The 20983-nt window shown below is 43.5% G+C and overlaps 1 protein-coding gene across 1 annotated transcript in view; it reads left to right on the forward strand.

Annotated features, from left to right (window-relative positions):
- Positions 1–20983, forward strand: part of LOC109428798 (estradiol 17-beta-dehydrogenase 11) — a 93211-nt gene that overhangs the window by 69949 nt on the left and 2279 nt on the right. The window contains exons 3-4 of the mRNA XM_019704654.3: positions 13098–13333; positions 13410–13571. Coding sequence (XP_019560199.3) covers positions 13098–13333; positions 13410–13571 — 398 coding nt within the window. The remainder of the gene's footprint in view (positions 1–13097; positions 13334–13409; positions 13572–20983) is intronic.

The following is a 20983-nucleotide window of genomic DNA, read 5'->3' on the forward strand; positions in this document are numbered from 1 at the left end:
AAAAGCGGGGAAACCACCCAGAGACCCGTCAGCATTTAGACCAATATACTTGATCGACACGTCGGGGAAGGTGCTCGAAGAGATCATCCTCAGTGGAATGTTAAAGTACACCGAGGGCGTTAATGGTCTCTCGAGCAGCCAGTTCGGCTTCCGAAAGGGGAGGTCAACCGTCAAAACGCTCCGTCAAACACTTGGGCCATGTTGATTTCGCCTGTAAAAAAAAAATGTCGGCGTCGGTGGTGTAGTGGTAAGCGTGGTTGCCTCTCACCCCAGTCGGTAGGGGTTGAGTTCCCGTCGACACCGATGCGATTTTCTGAGACATAAAATCCGTGATCACGCCTTCCCTTGGATAGGAAGTAAAGCCGTAGGTCCCATGTGTAGGCCCATGTGTTGATGTGATGGGTTCGATATGTAGGGTCCTCAGGTGTGGTGGCTGTCTCCCTGGGGCGGCGGAATTTAAGGGTTAGCTCCTAGGACCTAGACCCAGCTGACGTAAAACACAACTGGCGCCGAACGGTGCTAGTTGGCCAGAAAAAAGAAGAAGAAGAAGGAGAAGAAGAAGCCTTAAAAACGCCTCCACAGCTATAGCGGCACTGTCCCGGATGCTGACCAATAGCTCTGCGGTGTACGCCAGTAAGCGTAAAGCTTCTGGTCAGTGTCGCTAACGAATGCTACCATGGTAAGCTGGAAAGTATTTACAGGCTGGTGTGCCTGAGGGTTGCGAGCGTTCACCGTACCGTGTCATACGATGCGCTCTGCGTCATCACTGGTATGATTAGGAAGGACATACATACGGTGTAGAGTGCTTCGAAATGCGCGGCACAAGAGGCATACTCAGGACTGCCAGGATGGCCTCTATGGTCAAATGGCAGCGCGCGTGGGACAGTTCCACCAAAGGAAGATGGACCCATAGGTTGATACCGAGGGTAGATAGTTGGATTAATAGGCGCCATGGGGAAGTTACATTCCACCTGACACAGGTCCTTACAGGTCATGGTTGCTTCCGACAGTATCGTTTCGGGCATGCATATTCTCCCGAATGTCCAGCGTGCAATGGTTTAGAGGAAACGGCGGAACACGTTTTGTTCGTGTGCCCGCGATTTCCCACAATGCGTGACCGCATGCTTGCCACATGCTGGGAGGACACAACTCCGGACAATTTGGTCCAGAGTTTCAACGGCTATCACCCATATCCGTCTGGGAGCTACAGAGGAGGTGGCGCGTGGACTCGGAGAATGGCTAGTCCAGATGCAGTACAAGAGGTGGTCCAGGGGTTCGAAGTCGGCTTCGTAGGTCATACCGGTGCCCTGCGGTCGAGATCGACCCTTACAGCGATTAAGTGGCCGTGGAGAGGAAGTCCCGGTAGCGGTGCTGTCGTGGCGTCAGTCTACTGGGTTGGATCCGAGCCCGCAGTTGTAAAGGGGTCCGCGGCAAGGGTCGGGGTAGGTGAGACCCTGCTGTCTGCAACCTTCGGGTGCAGCTGATATGGCCTGAAGGGTAGTGATACCCAGATGCAGTACAAGAGGTGGTCCAGGGGTTCGAAGTCGGCTTCGTAGGTCATACCGGTGCCCTGCGGTCGAGATCGACCCTTACAGCGATTAAGTGGCCGTGGAGAGGAAGTCCCGGTAGCGGTGCTGTCGTGGCGTCAGTCTACTGGGTTGGATCCGAGCCCGCGGTTGTGAAGGGGTCCGTGGCAAGGGTCGGGGTAGGTGAGACCCTGCTGTCTGCAACCTTCGGGTGCAGCTGATATGGCCTGAAGGGTAGTGATACCCTTCCTTTGCGGGCAGGTCAGATCAGGTTGCACGTGGGCATCAGTTCTTGATGTCTGCCAAGCAGTTGGTCGCGGGCGGGGTTGACCCTGCCCGCCTTCCGAGGACAAAGGGAGTGGCGAGGACCACTCGGGAAACTGGCTAAGCGCCAGTATGTTACCGTGATGGACTCTCCAAAACGAGTCATCGATGTTCGTTGCTGCTAGGCTACGCAGCTATCCTTGAGGGTGCGATGTGCATTAGCCCCTCTCTGAAGCAATACCTTTTTGGTGGTTCCGAAGAGACGTAGGGTTTGGCAACCATAGGAATGTGTTTTAGTGGGTCGAGGAGAGAGTAGTCCTGGCTTTTACTAGTGTTGTAGAAACCGGCCTTAACCCAACACTACCCTAACCTTCCTGTTAGGGTGTCTGTTGAGCAGATTTTCCCCCCTATGGTTTAGAAAAAAAATACGGAGAGAGACCCCAGCGTACTGGTGGAATACGACCATTAGTATCCTCTGCGCTACTTGCCTCCGTGCTAGGAGACGCGCCCAGAGGGCCAGAAATCAAGCTGTGAGAGAAGAAAGACGAATCGTGTTTCGGGAAGCTCGACCCGCCCTTAACCCTTTCGAGCCGGAGGGGTCATATATGACCCCAACATAGAGACGGCTGTATAAATTCACTCATTCGATAAAACAGAATACTGTCTTCGGCAAATTTGTTGCAAATTGAGTCCTCTATTAGAAAAAAAATGGGAATATTTCTATTTGATACTTTATTGATAACCTCTAAAAACTAAATAATTGACATACCAATTGTTCTAAAAGCTAAACTTGGATGTGGGTTACGTTTATATACAGTGACCCCACACCGATGAATCACCTTAATTTTGTACACTATTTATGAATCAACATGTTAATCAAATGAGTGATCCATAAACTGTGGTCATTTTTTTTCCGATTCATAAATTGTGGGGTCACTGTATATTCATTTAGCCTTCGCCGAGAATATCAAATGGTGTTTTATATTCTGGGATGTTCTAGGTGTGTGTGAAGAATTAGCTTAAGTTAAAATTCACAAATAAAAAGAAATTAAAAAAAATGTTCTAGGTGTTCTAAACTGTTCTATAGTGAAGTCCTTCAAATCTACAAGTATGATTTATGTATTTTCGCCACAAATGATAGCATTGCATAACCTACTGGGATCCGTGATGCTCTTGACATCTACAATGTCATTTATAGGCACTATAGGGATATTCCAGCCAAACTACCCTGGAGTTCACAACTTCAGGTCTACACTCGTAGCAGTAACCATACCTGTTATACTGAGTCACATTGCATAATCAACCGCAGTTACTAGAGCAATCTGAAGTCTACTAGCTTATTATAAACCTTTGAGATATTCAGGGTCGTCCAAACTGTTCTATAATAAAGTCCTTCTAATCTACAAGAATAACTTTGTGTTTTTGCCATAAATAATAGTATTGCATAATCTGCTGAGATCCACGACGCTTTTGAAATCTCAAATGACATGGATGACAGGGATATTCCAGGTCAGCCAAACTACTTTGGAGTTAAGGATTTCAAGTCTACACTCGTAACAATAGCCATATCTGCTATGCTGAGTAAAGTTTCATATTTATCCGTGGTGACAAAACCAATCTCAAGTCTACTTTTTTATTATAAACCTTTGGGACTTTTTGATTCGTATAAACTGTTCTATAGTGAAGTCCTTTAAATCTACTAGAAACACTTTACGTATTTTCGCCACAAATAATAGTATTGCATAATCTGCTGGGAACCGCGAAGCTCTTGAAATCTCAAATTTTATTTAGAGACACAGCAGGGTTATTCCAGTTCTGCCAATTCCAAGGTAGTTATTCAGGACTTCGGGTCTACACTCGTAAGAGTATCCGTATCTGCTATACTGAGTAACGCTGCATAATCAACTGCAGTTACTCAGGCAAACTGAAGTCTACTAGCTTTTTCTTTTTCTTTTTTGCCTTTCTCGTACACCAAGGTGTACCGAAAGGCTATATGTTCACTCCAAAAATGAAATCTTGATAGAACCCCCGGAGGACCAAGTCTTATATACCAATCGACTCAGCTGGACGAGTTGAGATGATGTCTGTGTGTGTGTATGTGTGTGTGTATGTATGTATGTGTGTGTGTGTGTGTGCGTGTGTATGTGTGTATGTGTACAAAAATGTCACCTCACTTTTGGATAGTAAATATCATCCGATTTCAACGCTTTATGTTTCAATCGACGCGGAATATTGTCCCATTGTTTCCTATTGAAAATGGTTTGAATCTGTCCAGCCATTCCGGAGTTATGGCCATTTAGGTGTTCCGGACCGGTACCCCAGGAAAGGGCCAGATATGAAATTGCAACAAACCCATGCATGCGACCCATCAAACCACGGCATTTTCGATTATCTGATGAACGGTCAGCAGGAAAATAGACTATATCTGAACCGGTAGTGTTCCGGAACCGGTTCCGGGTGTCCCGCCGGAAGTGGCCAAATATAAAAGTGAACATAATCCATTCATGCGACACATCCAACAGCTGTATTTCAGGTAACCTGATGAACGGTTAGTTGGAAAATAGTCTCAGACCTAACTGAACCGGTAGTGTTCCGGAACCGGTTCCGGATGTACAACCGGAAGTGACCAAATATAATAGTGACCCAAATCCATGCATGCGTCACATCAAACAGCGGCATTTTCGATAACCTGATGATCTGTTAGCAGGAAAACCGTATCAGACCGTATCTGAACCGGTAGTTTTCCGGAACCGGTTCCGGGTGTCCCGACGGAAGTGACCAAATATAAAAGGGAACTAAACCCATGCATGCGACACATCAAATCACGGTTTTTCCAGTAACCTGTTAGCCGATTATTAAGAAAGTAGGCTCAGACCACATTGAGGACTGCCGGTTGTATTCCGGAGCCAGTTCCGGGTGTCTCGCCGGATATGATCAAATATAAAAGTAAACCAAACCCATGCATACGACACATCAAAGCGCTGCTTTTTTGATAACCTAATGAAAGGTTTGCAAGAAACTAGTCTCCGATCATATTTAAACCGGTAGTGTTCCGGGACCAGTTCCGGATGTCCCACCGGAAATTGCCTTTTATAAAAGAGAACCAATTCCATGCATGCGACACAACAAATAACGGCTTCTCCGATAACCTGATGACTGGTTATCAAGGAGTAGGCTACGACCACATTAGTGTCTGCGGCCAAATATAAAATTGAGCCGAACCCATGCATGCAACACAGCAAAGCACGGCTTTTTTGATAACCTTAAGAATGTTAGGAATCAAAAATACGACTAATTTTAATGTATCCATGCAGAGTTGCAGCCATATTTCGGTGTCCCGATTATTGCGGATACATGCTTTAGAAGTGAACCAAAATCATGCATGAGGTCATCCATTAAGTACATGACGACCCTAAGGCCGAGGGGGGGGGGGGGTGTTGTTAAAGTGTGACAAGCAATGTATTAAGTATAGGGCAAACCCGTACGAAGAAATTCCCAATTTCAGCGTGACATACTTAAGGCGAAACTGGAAGCATTTTCCCATTTTTTCGGTTTTTGATTTTTCATTAAATAACGAAGCTATATTTTCAAAATCGGGTTTCGTGCACATGTAGAGTATAGATCAAGGTATCTTCTGAATTTTTTTTGAGGTGGAAAATGTTTTCCATTTTTGCATAAACCATTTTTTGTGATATTTTGTTCAAAAATGGTTTCTGCAACAACGAAAAATATTTTCCAATACAAAAAAAAAATCAGAAGATGCCTTGATGCCATACTCTACATATGCACGAGAACCGATTTTGAAAATATTGCTTCGTTATTTAATAAAAAATCAAAAACCAAAAAGTGAGGAAATGCTTCCAGTTTCGCCTTAATGGATGCTCCCCATGCAACTCAGCAATTCGCGACTTTTAGGCAGCCTGATGAACAGTTGACAAGAAAATAGCCACAGACAATATTTGGGACAACCAGTGTTGTCATGGAATTGGTTCCAAGTGTCCGCCGGAAGTAGTCAAACGCAAAATTGAACCAAAACCATGCATGCACATCAAATAGTGGAATTCTGAAAGTGAACAAAACCAATGTTAGCTATACATAAACTAAATCGTGGCTTTTTTGATAGACTGTTAAACGTTGGGTAAGATTAAAAGTGAAGAATTGGTCAAAGTCTTCATATATGCAAGAGAACAAAATCATCAAATCACACCATTTCAAATACATGCGGTGTTAATATATGGTAGGATGGATCAACGTGTTGTGGGAGAATTATAATTTGATCGCATCAACACTGAATAAAGTTTTTCGAATCTCCTTTTGCGTCTAAAATTACTGTGCACAATTTGGGTGCGGCTGGTTGAGCCCTCGCTCTTCTGATTACGATTGAAAATTGAATGAAAAATTTACTTTTTCTGCATTTTTTTTTTCATAAGGATTTTTTATTTTTTTTTTTTATAAGGATTTTACATTAATCGTATTGAGCGTATTCTCAGGATCGGCTAACGTCGACGGAAAGATACATATTAGCCTGGTACACGGTTCATATGGGAAAATATAAATCATGGAAAAACTTCAACTCCTGTATACTTTTTGAGTTCCATTTTGGTCCCATATCAACTGTGCAAAATTTCAGACCGATCAAAGAAACTATATTTTAGCGCCCGCCATTCTTATTAGTTTTTCATACGATTTACTATGGAGAAAATTTACTTATTCAAAGAAAAATCACTTGAGGTCACCCATTGATCCCTAAAAATAAGTCGTTGAATGATTTCTGCAGATAACTTCACAAGGAATCAGACCTCCGAAGACCGCAAAGCGATGCGGCATTCGTATAAAAAGTTATTAAGCCTTACCCGATCGATAAAATGACGAGATTTTATTATTTACTAGCTGTCCCGGCAAACGTCGTGTTGCCTGCCTACTGTGTTTTTTGACATCCAGCTCTATAGTGACGTGCCCGGCGAAGTCATCTGTATGTGAGCCCCCCGTTCCAGAGACCGGGGAGCTCTCACACCATGCTAAGAACCTTCCCCGGCCCCGACAGCACCCGCATACAAAATTTCACACCGATCGGTCCAGTAGTTTCCGATTCCATAGCGGTCAGACAGACAGACAGACAGACAGACAGACAGACAGACAGACAGACAGACAGACAGACAGACAGACAGACAGACAGACAGACAGACAGACAGACAGACAGACAGACAGACAGACAGACAGACAGACAGACAGACAGACAGACAGACAGACAGACAGACAGACAGACAGACAGACAGACAGACAGACAGACAGACAGACAGACAGACAGACAGACAGACAGACAGACAGACAGACAGACAGACAGACAGACAGACAGACAGACAGACAGACAGACAGACAGACAGACAGACAGACAGACAGACAGACAGACAGACAGACAGACAGACAGACAGACAGACAGACAGACAGACAGACAGACAGACAGACAGACAGACAGACAGACAGACAGACAGACAGACAGACAGACAGACAGACAGACAGACAGACAGACAGACAGACAGACAGACAGACAGACAGACAGACAGACAGACAGACAGACAGACAGACAGACAGACAGACAGACAGACAGACAGACAGACAGACAGACAGACAGACAGACAGACAGACAGACAGACAGACAGACAGACAGACAGACAGACAGACAGACAGACAGACAGACAGACAGACAGACAGACAGACAGACAGACAGACAGACAGACAGACAGACAGACAGACAGACAGACAGACAGACAGACAGACAGACAGACAGACAGACAGACAGACAGACAGACAGACAGACAGACAGACAGACAGACAGACAGACAGACAGACAGACAGACAGACAGACAGACAGACAGACAGACAGACAGACAGACAGACAGACAGACAGACAGACAGACAGACAGACAGACAGACAGACAGACAGACAGACAGACAGACAGACAGACAGACAGACAGACAGACAGACAGACAGACAGACAGACAGACAGACAGACAGACAGACAGACAGACAGACAGACAGACAGACAGACAGACAGACAGACAGACAGACAGACAGACAGACAGACAGACAGACAGACAGACAGACAGACAGACAGACAGACAGACAGACAGACAGACAGACAGACAGACAGACAGACAGACAGACAGACAGACAGACAGACAGACAGACAGACAGACAGACAGACAGACAGACAGACAGACAGACAGACAGACAGACAGACAGACAGACAGACAGACAGACAGACAGACAGACAGACAGACAGACAGACAGACAGACAGACAGACAGACAGACAGACAGACAGACAGACAGACAGACAGACAGACAGACAGACAGACAGACAGACAGACAGACAGACAGACAGACAGACAGACAGACAGACAGACAGACAGACAGACAGACAGACAGACAGACAGACAGACAGACAGACAGACAGACAGACAGACAGACAGACAGACAGACAGACAGACAGACAGACAGACAGACAGACAGACAGACAGACAGACAGACAGACAGACAGACAGACAGACAGACAGACAGACAGACAGACAGACAGACAGACAGACAGACAGACAGACAGACAGAAATTCATTTTTGTATATAGATTGTTATTCCTTACATGTTAAACAGCGTTGGCATGCCATTCGTTTTTCAGTCAATAACTTTTTCCACATGCCTTAGATCGCTTTGCGGTCTTCAGAGGGTTTGTTCCTCGTAAAATTTCCCACAGAAACCATTCATTGATATATTTTTAGGGGTTAAGGGCCAACCTCTGGCAAATTTTCTTTGAAAAAGTGATTTTCCCCATAGTAAATCGTATGAAAACTTAAAACGGCTGGCGCTAAAATATAGTTTCTCCGATCGAGCTGAAATTTTGCACAGTTGATATGGGGCCAAAATGGAGCTCAAAAAGTGTACAGGAGTATGATGACTTTTTGTGTCCCACGCTAATACATATTCAACGAGAAAGGCACTATCACCACTAGGTGGATTAATCTGGGTTTTTTATCTGTATTAACGAGATTTTTAGCCCTAGGCTAGTTCATTTCGGGACCCAAGCTTTACTTCTCTTCCGAAGGAAGAACTCACATTTTGCGAGATTGTCGGGAGTGGGATTCGATCCCAGGTCCTCGGCGTGATAGTCAAGTGTTCTAACCACCACACCAGGTCCGCTCCACTCTACTACGTTATTATAAACCTTTGCGACTTGAAAGTTGTCCAAACTATTCTATAACGAAGTTCTTCAAATCTACAAGAAAAACTTTATGTGTTTTCATCATAAAAAATAGCATAGTATAATCTGCTGAGATCCGCGAAGCTCTTGAAATCTCAAATGTCATTTAGAAACAATATTAGAATGTTCGAGGTCAGCCAAACTATCTTTAGGTTCAGAACTTCGGGTCTACACTCGTAACATCTGCTATATCTGACATACTGAGTAACGTTTCATAATCAATCGCAATGACTGGACCAATCTGAAGTCTACTATATATTATTATGAACCTTTGGATAATTGAGGGTGGTCCAAACTATCCTGAAGTTTAACTCTTGAAACAGTAATCTGTTATCCCCCTGGCATATCATGAGTCATTTCAAGATAGTTTTGAGATATTCCAGATCAACAAGGTCACTTCACTTGTAATAATAATTTTTGCCACTGCGTTAAGTAGTGTTACATATTCCACTGTACTTACCAAAGTAGCTAGAGGAACAAGAAGCAATGTTATATATTTTTGGGATATTATGGGCTTCCTTACTGTTATGAAGCTTAGTTGATAAAACAACTACTGTAACTTTCAGAAGACTTACTAGACATCCCAGCGAACACGAAGTCGTATACGATGTAGAATAGGATGCTGCGCGTGTAAAGTGTACGCATATCACTTCCACTTTATCATATGTGATCGTGTGTTGGCTGGGATGATAGATTACAAATCGTATAATGAAAGAAGTCGCCTAAACTCAAGAATTGTTTGGATGACCTAGGATATCCAGACTGATTTGATATTGTATATTAACTTTTCAGAAGATTTACTGGGCATGATAAAGGGTGTCAACGATGAAATTGGCACACAGAAAATATTGTATAACTTTTGATTACGTTCGCCAAAATAGCTAATTTTTTGACCATGAACAGTATATTATGTGTAGCATAATTTTTCTGCAAGGAAATCACTCAAAGGGGCTTTTCTCTCTTTCAAAATTTTTAGTTAAATAAACAACAACAACAACAACCATAAAATTTTCATTAAAATCGGTTGAGTATTGGCGGAGATATCGTTGAAACAAGGGGATTGCCACTTGAGAATCTTGTGCAAACAAACTTTTTTTTTTGTTTTTATTTATGTGTATTTTAACATAACGCTAATTCTACACTTAAGGACAGACTTGTTAGAATCCCAAAATGGCCGCCACAATGGCTAATTTTGGGACCTACTCACGATTTCGAGTGCACAAATCTCTTCATAAACAAAACCAGCGCACCTGATCTTCTTAATTTAAGCTTATTACAAGTGAGCAAGAACAGATTCCCGTAACGTGGGTAGATCACCTTAGAATGGTGCGTTGCGGCGTAAGATCTACCAAATCAAATTTAGATCTTCAAATTTTCCTGCCTTAAGTAATCAGGCAGTTTTTTACAAATACTCCAAGATCGAAGTTTGATGCACTTTTTTGATGTTTATGTAATATTTTTATTTCAATTTTGCTGCTAATCAACGTTTTATTTCAGCAGGATTCAGGTAAATGTATTGTATGAAACAAATAATATTGTAAAAATATATTATAACTGTGGCGAGCGTATCACTAGTATGTAGCTTATTCGACGTCAATGTTAATATTATCCAATATTTCAGATTTTCAACCGAAAAATCAAGTAATTTAAATAAATTCTGACGACGAAGAAACCAAGACGTATTGTGCAGATAACTAAGCAGTCTAATAATGGTGTGCCTGAACGGTGCCTAACGGCATCCTTTGGAGTACCCTTCCACTAACAACACCTAGAACAACACCCAAATCCCCTTGACACCCAGGCCTGAGAGCTCGTAGAACTTTGTACATCTTTCTTTGGTGTCTAACTAACCATCCTTCCATATTCCTCAGCAGTCGCAAGGACGAGGCCAGGACAACTCTCGACTGTTGGAGGATTGCGTCAGTCTTGTCGAGATGTTAGAGATAAGTCTCCAATCTTTGTTTTTTGGTATCCGACGGGAAGGAGGCAATCCTCATAACTGTGGTCTAGGGTTGTACTAAGTACCTACGAAATTTGTGCGACTTGTTTAATGCTAATGTTTACTGTTTCAGTGGTAACCAGGTAAATGATTAAACCATAACAATTACTCATACGCCTTTTCGCCAAGGAAAGCATCCCATTAAACCCTATCTAATTTCCAACTCCAGATATCTATGAAGTGGGCCAAGTTCTTGGACACATTCTGAGTAGATATCTTATCAACATTTCCTCCCCATCCCCGCTGATCGTAAGGACCTGGCCAGGTGTCGAGAGTTCGTTAAATGAAAGGTTTGTCAAGTCCCAGGCAACTTTTCTGGCGCATTAAACGTCTCTATCGACAGACACCCCAGGATGTGTACGGTCGGCTATGCTATGCTATGCTATTACAAGTGAGCAAGAACAGAATAATGAAATTCACTGTTGTTTGAAGCTTGCTTCTTAAGATTTGTGCGTCTGAAGTTCTGATGCACTATTGAAGCGGGATTTCAAGGCGTTTGTCCTTAACAAACATTTTGGAAAATATCACTTTTTTGCCGTTTCAACTCTGGCGCCAAAAATACTGAACCGATTTCAATGAAATTTTTATGTACGTAAAGTATGTATGTAGAAATAATTTGTCAAAATTTTATTCAATTTGATCATACCGTTAAAAAGTTATAGCCACATGTATAGCCATATATGTCGCACTATGTCACAATAAGCAGATGTGGTTTTTGGCATAGTGAAATTCAAACTGCTCTTACTTTGAAAGTACTCAACAAAAATGGCTGAAATTTTCACTGTAAACAGTTGAACACAACATTTTTATACTGTCAAAGTTTTATAAAAATCGGGACAGTGTTATCAGTTCTACAGTCAAAATAGTGCACGTGGAACTAAAAATGGTCGAAAAGTACCAAAAATTTTCCTTGAAGCGATTTGAGCTTTGAATATATACCAGAAAAAGTACTGAACCGATTTCGATCAAATTTTTATCACTTAATTGATACTATGTTAAGAATATCGAGTGAAATTTTCAAACGTTTTGATGAGGTAACAAAAAAGTTATAGCCTAAGCAATTTTTTGAAATGGGTGCCCAAATTTTCTAAAATCTCATTTTATGATATCGACAATATCTGCGCCAATACTCAACCGATTTAAAAAAAAAAAAAATATGGTATTAGCTACACATAATATACATTTTTTTCTGAGTGCCAATTTCATCGTTGACACCTTTTAGATTACAAACCGTAGCTTCGTATAATGAAAGAAGTTACCGTTACACCCGTAGACTTTAGGATCTAAACTTAAGAACAGTTTGGATGACCTAGGATATCCCGACTGATCTGATACTGTCTATTGAACTTTCAGAAGACTTACTGGATCCTCGTGTTGGAGCTCTGATCATCTGCTCAAATTTGGTCCTGTGTTAGGCTTCGCCACAAGAATACCATTATCTACGAAAAGACAAATTACAATGTCTTCAGTCAGCGGATACGTAGGGGGCATCATTATCATCACGCCGACGCGACCAAATTCAGAATGTCCTTTCGATGCCTCAGTCGGGTCCAGATGGCCTACCGTTACTATGTTCGCATGAGCTCATCACAAATTCACAAACCTTTGTTGTCTCTTCCACAACAAATTTCTCTTCCTTTGTGCAATCACCTCAGCCCATTTATCATTTCGCCATACACCTTCTCAACCGACATCAGCAGAGTCATAAACCTACAAGACGTGAATTTGCAACCAGTGTTTGCCAGACAGGGGGGCTTCAATTTGCATAACTCATCTCGAACAAACTGCTACCTTGTCACATCTCAATCAACGCAAACTGAACTATAGAGATAAAGCCACACGAAATCACCATTTCAGACAGCGCACCGACTCCGAAAACGCCTGCGCCGGTACGTGACTTTCCACTGTAAAAACCCGACGCGCAAATTTACCATGCGCAAACGGTCGATCTCTCCTCTGTGTACTCAAGAGACCCTTTTGTCCGTCCTCCGACTACTAAATAAATGACTCAACTAACGAACTAAACTGAGACTCGTTTGTTTGCTCCTTCACAGCGCTGAAAGGCACCGCCGACGAGCTGGAAGCCGAGGGTTACTACTGCCACACCTATCTGGTGGACATCTCCGACCGGGAGCAGGTGTACGAGGTGGCCAAAAAAGTCAAGCAGGAGGTCGGCAACGTGGACATTCTGATCAACAATGCCGGAATCGTGGCTTGTCGGACGCTGTGGGATCTGTCGGACAAGGCCATCGAGAGTACCTACGCGGTGAACATCTTGTCGCACTACTGGGTTGGTGTCTCCAAAAAACTTGAATGGGTGATTATTAGTGGTGTTGCTTGGATAATGTTGTAATTTTTCATTTTAGACCACGCGAGCTTTTCTGCCGGAAATGATGAACTCCAACAAAGGGCACATTGTGACGGTTGGATCCGTGGCTGGACTGCTCGGAACGTACGGATGTACCGATTACAGTGCCACCAAGTTTGCATGCGTTGGATTCCATGAGGCGCTATATACTGAGTTGAAGGTAAGTGCAATCAGCTACACGTATTGTATTCATACTCTTGAACTTCGAACCTGAAGAAATTGCTGATGATGTAGTTTCTTCAAATATCGATACCTACACTCGAACCTCCATTTAGGTAACGAGTCAGGACTGCCTAAACAGAATTATTTTAACTGGCTTTCTCAGTCTGGGGAAATTCAAAACCACTAGTTTTGTATTGCCCGCCGTTTCGGCCTTGTGCCTTTTTTAAGGACTTTTTCACACTGGACTGGACACACCTATTAACGACCTGGACTGTAAAATCACCTAAATAGAATTTTTACCTAAATGGATTCATGACCAAAATGGATTGAGTTCATTACCTAAATATATTTCAAGATCTTTGTGCCGACTTTTCGAACCCTCTGGCCCTGTGGATTTCAAGGTTGCGAAGAAGTTTGGGAAACGCAAGTGGCATGAAGATGCAAAGGGAAGCGGGTCAAGGTTTTCAGATGTAAAGGGAGGATGGTCAGAGGGATTTCAAGAGAGTGTTTAGGGAGGGGGGGGGGGGGGGTTTGGAGGTGTTTCCAGGCGTTTCAGGAGGCTTCAGAGGGCTTTTAGGGGGCTTCATATGCTCTCAGATGAACTTCACGGGAGTTTCAGAGGCGTTCCAAAGCGTTTCAAGGCGTTTAAGGGCGTTTCAGGAGGTTTAGGAGGTATTTTAGGGGGCTTCAGAGGCTTTCAGGTGCGTTTTACATGGATTTCATTTGTGTGTTCAGAGGTGTTTTAGAAGGTTTCAGAGAGGTTTTGTGAGGCTTCAGAAACTCTCTGTTAAGTTTCACGGAGGTTTCAAGGAGATTTCAGAGGCGTTTCAAAACCTTTCAAGGTGTTTCAATGCATTTCAGGGCGTTTCATGGCCTTTCATGAGGTTTCAGGAGGTTTAAGAGTGCCTTCAGAGAGATGAATTTGCCGAAGGTTTAATAAGGGTTTTAGAGACGTTTCAGGAGATTTCACAGGGGTTTAAGAGGACTTCAGAGGCTCTCAGGTGAATTTCCTGGAGGTTTTGTAGGGGTTTTAGAGGCGTTTCGAAGCGTTTCAAAGCGTTTCAAGACGTTTCTTCTTCTTCTTCTTTGTGGCTCTAAGTCCCCACTGGGACTTGGCCTGCCTCGCTTCAACTTAGTGTTCTTTGAGCATTTCCACAGTTATTAATTAAAGGGCTTCCTTTGCCTGCCATTGCATGAATTTGTATATTGTGAGGCAAGTACAATGATACATTATGCCCAGGGTATCGAGAAAATTTTCCCGACCGGAACGGGAATCGAACCCGCCGTCTCCGGAATGGCAATCCATAGCCTTAACCACTAGGCTACCTGGAGACCCTTCAAAACGTTTCAAAGGTTTTCAATGCGTTGCAGTGCGTCCCAGGAGGTTTTAGGAGGCTTCAGAGGCTCGCAGGTGAATTTCTCGCAGGTTTCATGAGGGTTTTAGAGGCGTTCAAAAGCTTTTCAAGGCGTTTCAAAGCGTTTCAAGAGGGTTTAGGGGGCCTCAGAGGCTCATGGAGCTTCATGGGAGTTTTGAAGGCGTTTCAGGGTGTTTCAGGAGGTTTCAAAGTGGTTTCAGGGCGATTCAGAGGCTCTCAGGTAAATTTCTCAAAGATTCATGGGGTTCTAGAGGCGTTTCAAAGCGTGGTCTTCAGAGTGGTTTCAGGGGAACATAGGAGCGCATTTCTCTTTTTCTCTATTGCGTAAATCTCATACCACATGGTAACACATAGCATGAGGCTGTGTAAGCATAAATTTCATTCATAATGCTCCAATAGATCACTGATTGAGCTTGTAGATCAGATGGACTAAACTCCAGGGAGTTCTCGGATACTCTTAAACTTTTAACCCTTAAACACTCCGTAACCACCCTTAACTCTTAATTCTGCTTTTTTCATAAACCAAATTTATCTGTAATCTTGAGTACTTCAACTGCTCGAGACACAATCAAAGGTAACATTACCTACCTACCACAATCAAAGGTAACATTACCTAAATGGAGGGACCTAAATAGATTTTACCTAAATGGATCCTACCTAAATGGAGGTTTCAGTGCAATAGTTTCTTAACCACAAAAAGACCCTCGGAGGATTAAAAGCATCGCTGATGGATTGAAGGAACTCGGTTCGTCGGATTTGTGGCTTCTTCATATCATCACCGTAAGGAAAAATATGAGTAATTTGTTTTGAGACAACCCTTTAGAATCGTTCGAAACTCACCAGGAACCCAATGAAACTTCCTGGAATTCCCCTGAAGCCTCCCCTCCCCTGAGAGCTCCTGAAACGCCACTTAAACTTTCAGCTTTTACTCTGAAACCCTCTGGAACCTTCTATAATGTGCCTGAAAAGCCCCTGCGATTTCCTGATACTATTTGGTACCCCATGAGGCCTCCCAATAAACCACTGAAGCCCCCTTGACACTCTTCTATGGACTACCAAAGAACCCGCTGAGACCCCTTGAAATGCCTCGCAGATCCTCTGGAATCCCCCTAGGAACACCTCCATTCCAGACCCCCACAAACTCCCCTGGAATACTCTGAGACCCTGGAATACCTTAAACCTCCTCCTGGGGCTCCTGAGGCCTCCTGGGACCTCCTGTAAGGCCGTCGAGGCATCCTGAGATTCCCTGAAACTCCTCTGAAATCGCCTAAAAATCCTGAAACCCCTTGAAATGCAACCATGCAGTGATCTTAGAAAAACAACTTTTTGCCTTTCTCGTACTGGTACGAGTATAGTGTATAGTATAGTGTACTGGAAAGGGGCTGTCCATTTATTACGTAAGGGAAATTTCACGACTTACACCCCCACCCCCCCTTGTAAGATTTTTTTATGTATGAGAACTCAAATATTTTCGTATGACGCGTAAGATTTCTCAAACCCCCTCTCCCCCTATAAACCCTTACGTAATTAATGGACAGCCCCAAACGCTATGTGTTCACTCCAAAAATGACTTTTTGATAGAAGGCCCGGAGGGTCGAGTTACATATACCAATCACGAATTGAGATGATGTCTGTGTGTGTGTGTGTGTATGTATATGTGTGTGTGTATGTGTGTGTGAGTGTGTGAGTATGTGTGTGTGTGAGTATGTGTGTGTGTGTGTACAAAATAAACTCACATCATTTTTTTTTAAAGACACTACACCGTCTTCAACCAGAGGTTGTACAGACTGAACAAGCACTAACATATGACAACGGACAACACACATAACACCCAGTGGCCCAGTGGAGAATTTTCCGTTTGACGAAAAGTTTTCCCCGACTGGAGCGGGAATCGAACCCACACTCCGAGGCTTACGAAACGTCTAGATTACTGACGCCTCTAGCCGCACGGCCACGAAGCCTACAGTAAATCTCAACCGATTTTAATGACCGATGGTTCATTCGATGCGGAATCTGGTCCCATTGTTTCCTATTGAAAATGATTCGGATCGGTTCAGCCGTTCCGGAGTAATGGCCATTTAGGTGTTCCGGATCGGTACCCCAGGGAGAGGCCCGACATGAACATGCTACAAAACCATGCATGCGACTTATCAGACCACGGCTATTTCGATAACCTGACGAACGGTAAGCAGGAAAATACTCTCAGCCCATATCTGAACCAGTAGTATTCCGGAATCGGTTCCGGATGTCCCGCCGGAAGTGGCAAAATATAAAAGTGAGCCAGCGACACATCAAATAGCAGCTTTTTCGATAACCTGATGAACAGTGAGCAGGAAAATAGCCTTTGACCCAGCAGAGACTACCGGTAGTGTTCCGGAACCGGTTCCGGGTGCCCCGCCGGAGGAGGCCAAATATAAAATTGAACCAAACCCATGCATGCGACACATCAAATCGTGTCTCTATAGATAACCTGATGAACGGTTAGCAATAAAATGGAATCAGACTATATTTAGGAAAACCAGTAGTATTCCAGAACCGGTTCCGTGTGTCCTGCCGGAAGTGGTCAAATGTAGATGGAAACCAAACCCATGCATGCGACACATTAAATAGCAGCTTTTTCGATAACCTGAAGAACGGTAAGGAAAATAGCTTTAGCTCATAGCAGAGACTACCGGTAGTGTTCCGGAACCGGCTCCGGATGTCCCGCCGGAAGTGGTCAAATATAAAAGTGAACCAAACCCATGCATGCGACACATCAAATAGCGGATTTTTCAATAACCTGGTGAACAGTAAGCAGGAAAATAGCCTAAGATCGCAGCAGAGACTACCGGTAGTGCTCTAGAACCAGTTCCGCATGTCCCGCCGGAAGAGGTCGAATGTAAAAATGAACAAAATCCATTCATGCAACACATCAAATCGCGGCTCTTTAGATAACCTGATGAACGGTTAGCAAGAAAATGGTTTCAGACCATATTTGAGACAACCAGTAGTATTCCGGAACCGGTTCCGGGTGTCTTGCTGGAAGTGGTCAAATGCATATAGGAGCCAAACCCATGCATGCGACATATTAAACCACGGCTTTTTCGATAACCTGATGAACGGTTTACAAAAAATAAATAGACTCAGATCACATTAGAGACTACCGGTAGAACCCGTTTTGTATGTCCCGCCAGAATGACCAAAATGTAAAATAAATCAAATCTATGCATACACATCAATTTTCGGCTTTTCAGAAAACCTGTTGAACAGTTAGCAAGAAACTATTCTTAGACCATATTTGAGACAATAGGTACAGTATAGGAACCGGTTCCGGGTATCTCACAGGAAGTGGTAAAAACAGCTAAAATGCAAGCGATAAACATGTGTAAGAGAACAAAATCTTGACAAAACTGATGCAGGCTCATCAAATCACACCTTCTCATATTCCTGAGGTGTGAATATACAGTAGAATGGGGGTTGCATAAGAAAATTGAAATTTGCAACCTCGAGCAAAGTTTTTCAATCCCCTACCTTACCTTGATACCTTGTTGGCTACAAAGTAACTTTACTCCAATGCCGAGCGTATAGTAGAGCACCATCTTCGTCGGTCTTGGGCGATGTTCCTCCAGTTTCCCCGAACGTGTAGGGATCGTAGATCTTCTTCAACCGCGTGCAGCCAGCGAGTTCGCGGCCGCCCACGAAGTCACCTACCTCTACCGGGTTCTCTGCTGAATATTGTTTTCGCTATTCTTTCTTCCGACATTCGCACTACGTGACCAGCCCACTGAAGTCTGCCGTATTTTATACGTTTCACAATATTCGCATCTTCGTACACTTGGTACAACTCGTGATTCATGCGTCTGCGCCACACTCCATTTTCTTGTTTCCCACCGAGAATTGTCCGCAGCACTTTGCGCTCAAAAACTCCAAAAGCTTTTCGGTCTACCTCCTTTAACGTCCACGCTTCGTGACCGTAGAGGGCAACCGGAAGAATCAGCGTCTTATACAGAGCGAATTTTGTTTGCGTTTGCAAGTTACGGGACCTAAGCTGGCTACGCAATCCGTAAAAGGCCCTATTCGCAGCTGCAATACGCCTTTTCACTTCACGGGAAACGTCATTGTCACATGTCACAAGTGTTCCAAGATAAACAAATTCTTCAACAACTTCAAACACTTCCCCATCAATCACTACCTCAGCACTAACACCACTAGGCCTGCCTCTGTCTCTACTCGCTATCATGTACTTCGTCTTGGTAGAGTTAATCGTCAAGCCTATCCTCGCTGTCTCTCTCTTCAGAGGAGCATAAGCTTCCTCCACTGCCCTACGATCGATGCCGATGAGATCAATATCGTCCGCAAAACCGAGGAGCATGTGCGACCGTGTGATGATAGAGCCATTCCTCTGCACGCCTGACCTCCTAATCGCTCCTTCGAGTGCAATGTTGAACAATAAATTTGAAAGAGCATCCCCCTGCTTCAATCCATCCAAGGTCACAAACGACGTAGACACTTCGTCCGCGATCCGAATACTTGATTTTGATCCATCCAGCGTTGCGCGTATCAGCCTAATTAGTTTCGCCGGAAAACCATGTTCTGACATTATCTGCCAAAGCTCATTTCTTTTCACTGAATCGTACGCTGCTTTAAAATCAATGAACAGATGGTGAGTCTGCAAGTTATATTCCCGAAATTTATCTAGGATCATCCGCAGGGTAAACATTTGATCCGTCGTTGATCGGCCCTCACGAAAACCAGCCTGGTATTCGCCGACGAAGGACTCCTCAAGAGGTCGCAGTCTGTTGAACAGGACACGCGACAGTATCTTATACGCCGAATTTAAAAGGGTAATCCCTCTGTAATTGGCACACTCCAGTCTGTGCCCTTTCTTGTAGATTGGGCATATGAGGCCATCCAACCAATCCCCTTTTGCGTCTAAAATTGCTGCGCAAAATTTTGATCCGACTGATTGCTCCTCGCGCTCTGTGATATGGTTCTAATTTCAATTGGATTCAGTACGAAAAATTTCACTTGCTTCCATTTTTTGGTCCAATTTTTTGAATCTAGTAACCAATGATAATAAAATATAGCTTGAAGTGTGCAGGAAAATGTTTATCGAAAACTGTAAAGTAATTTTTGGTTGTGAAATAAATTATATTTTTAAGCTTGTTATTTTCGTCTTGGTATTGATGGGTCTCCAGTAATAGTAAAGGTGGTCACGCAGTTAACTAAGAGGTCTGATGTTTTTCAGCTCTGCCTATAAATTGAACATAACACCGAAAATATGTGCCATCAGTAAGTTTCCCAAATCGACGGTGGCTTGGATAAAATTCTTGCTTTTATAAATAAAGTATTCACAGGATTCAGGATGCTTACGTCGACGGAAAGATCATGAGTACATATTCGACGAGAAAGGCACTATCACCACTATAGGTGGATTAATCCGGGTTTTTTACTTTTGTCGCAAAATGTTGTCGAAGTGTTCCCAGGAGTGTTCCTTTGGGGATTCCTCCTGATTTTATTTTTTTTCGAGGGTTTCTATTGGTTGTGGATTCATCCAGAAATTCTTTCGGAATTTCCTTCTGGAATTCCTTTGGTGATTCCTCTTAGAATTCCTTCGGAGATTCTTTCTGAAATTCCTTCAGAAATGCCTCATCGGGCCCCTCCAGGATTTTTTTCTGGATTTTTTTCGGGATTTCCTTCTTTAATTTCTTCGATGATTTTTTTCTGAAATTCCTTTGGAAATTCCTCCTGGAATTCGGGGATTCTTCCTAGAGTTCCTTTGGGGATTCCTTCTTGTTCTTGAATTTCTTCGGGGATTCCTCTGGCGCTGTTCATTAACTACGTAGACTCATTGTTGGCCATCTCAGACTCCCCCTCCCCCTCCGTAGAATTTTATTCATACAAAAATTTGAAATTTAGTATGTAGCGTAGACTTTGCCTTATACCCCCGTACCCCCTCAGAGTCTACGTAGTTTTTGGACAGATCCTCTCGGAATTCCTTCGTTGTTCCCCCCTGGCATTGTTGCAGGGATTTCTCCTGTAATTTCTTCGAAGA

The sequence above is a fragment of the Aedes albopictus genome, chromosome 2 (assembly GCF_035046485.1).
Source record: "Aedes albopictus strain Foshan chromosome 2, AalbF5, whole genome shotgun sequence".
NCBI lineage: Eukaryota > Metazoa > Arthropoda > Insecta > Diptera > Culicidae > Aedes > Aedes albopictus.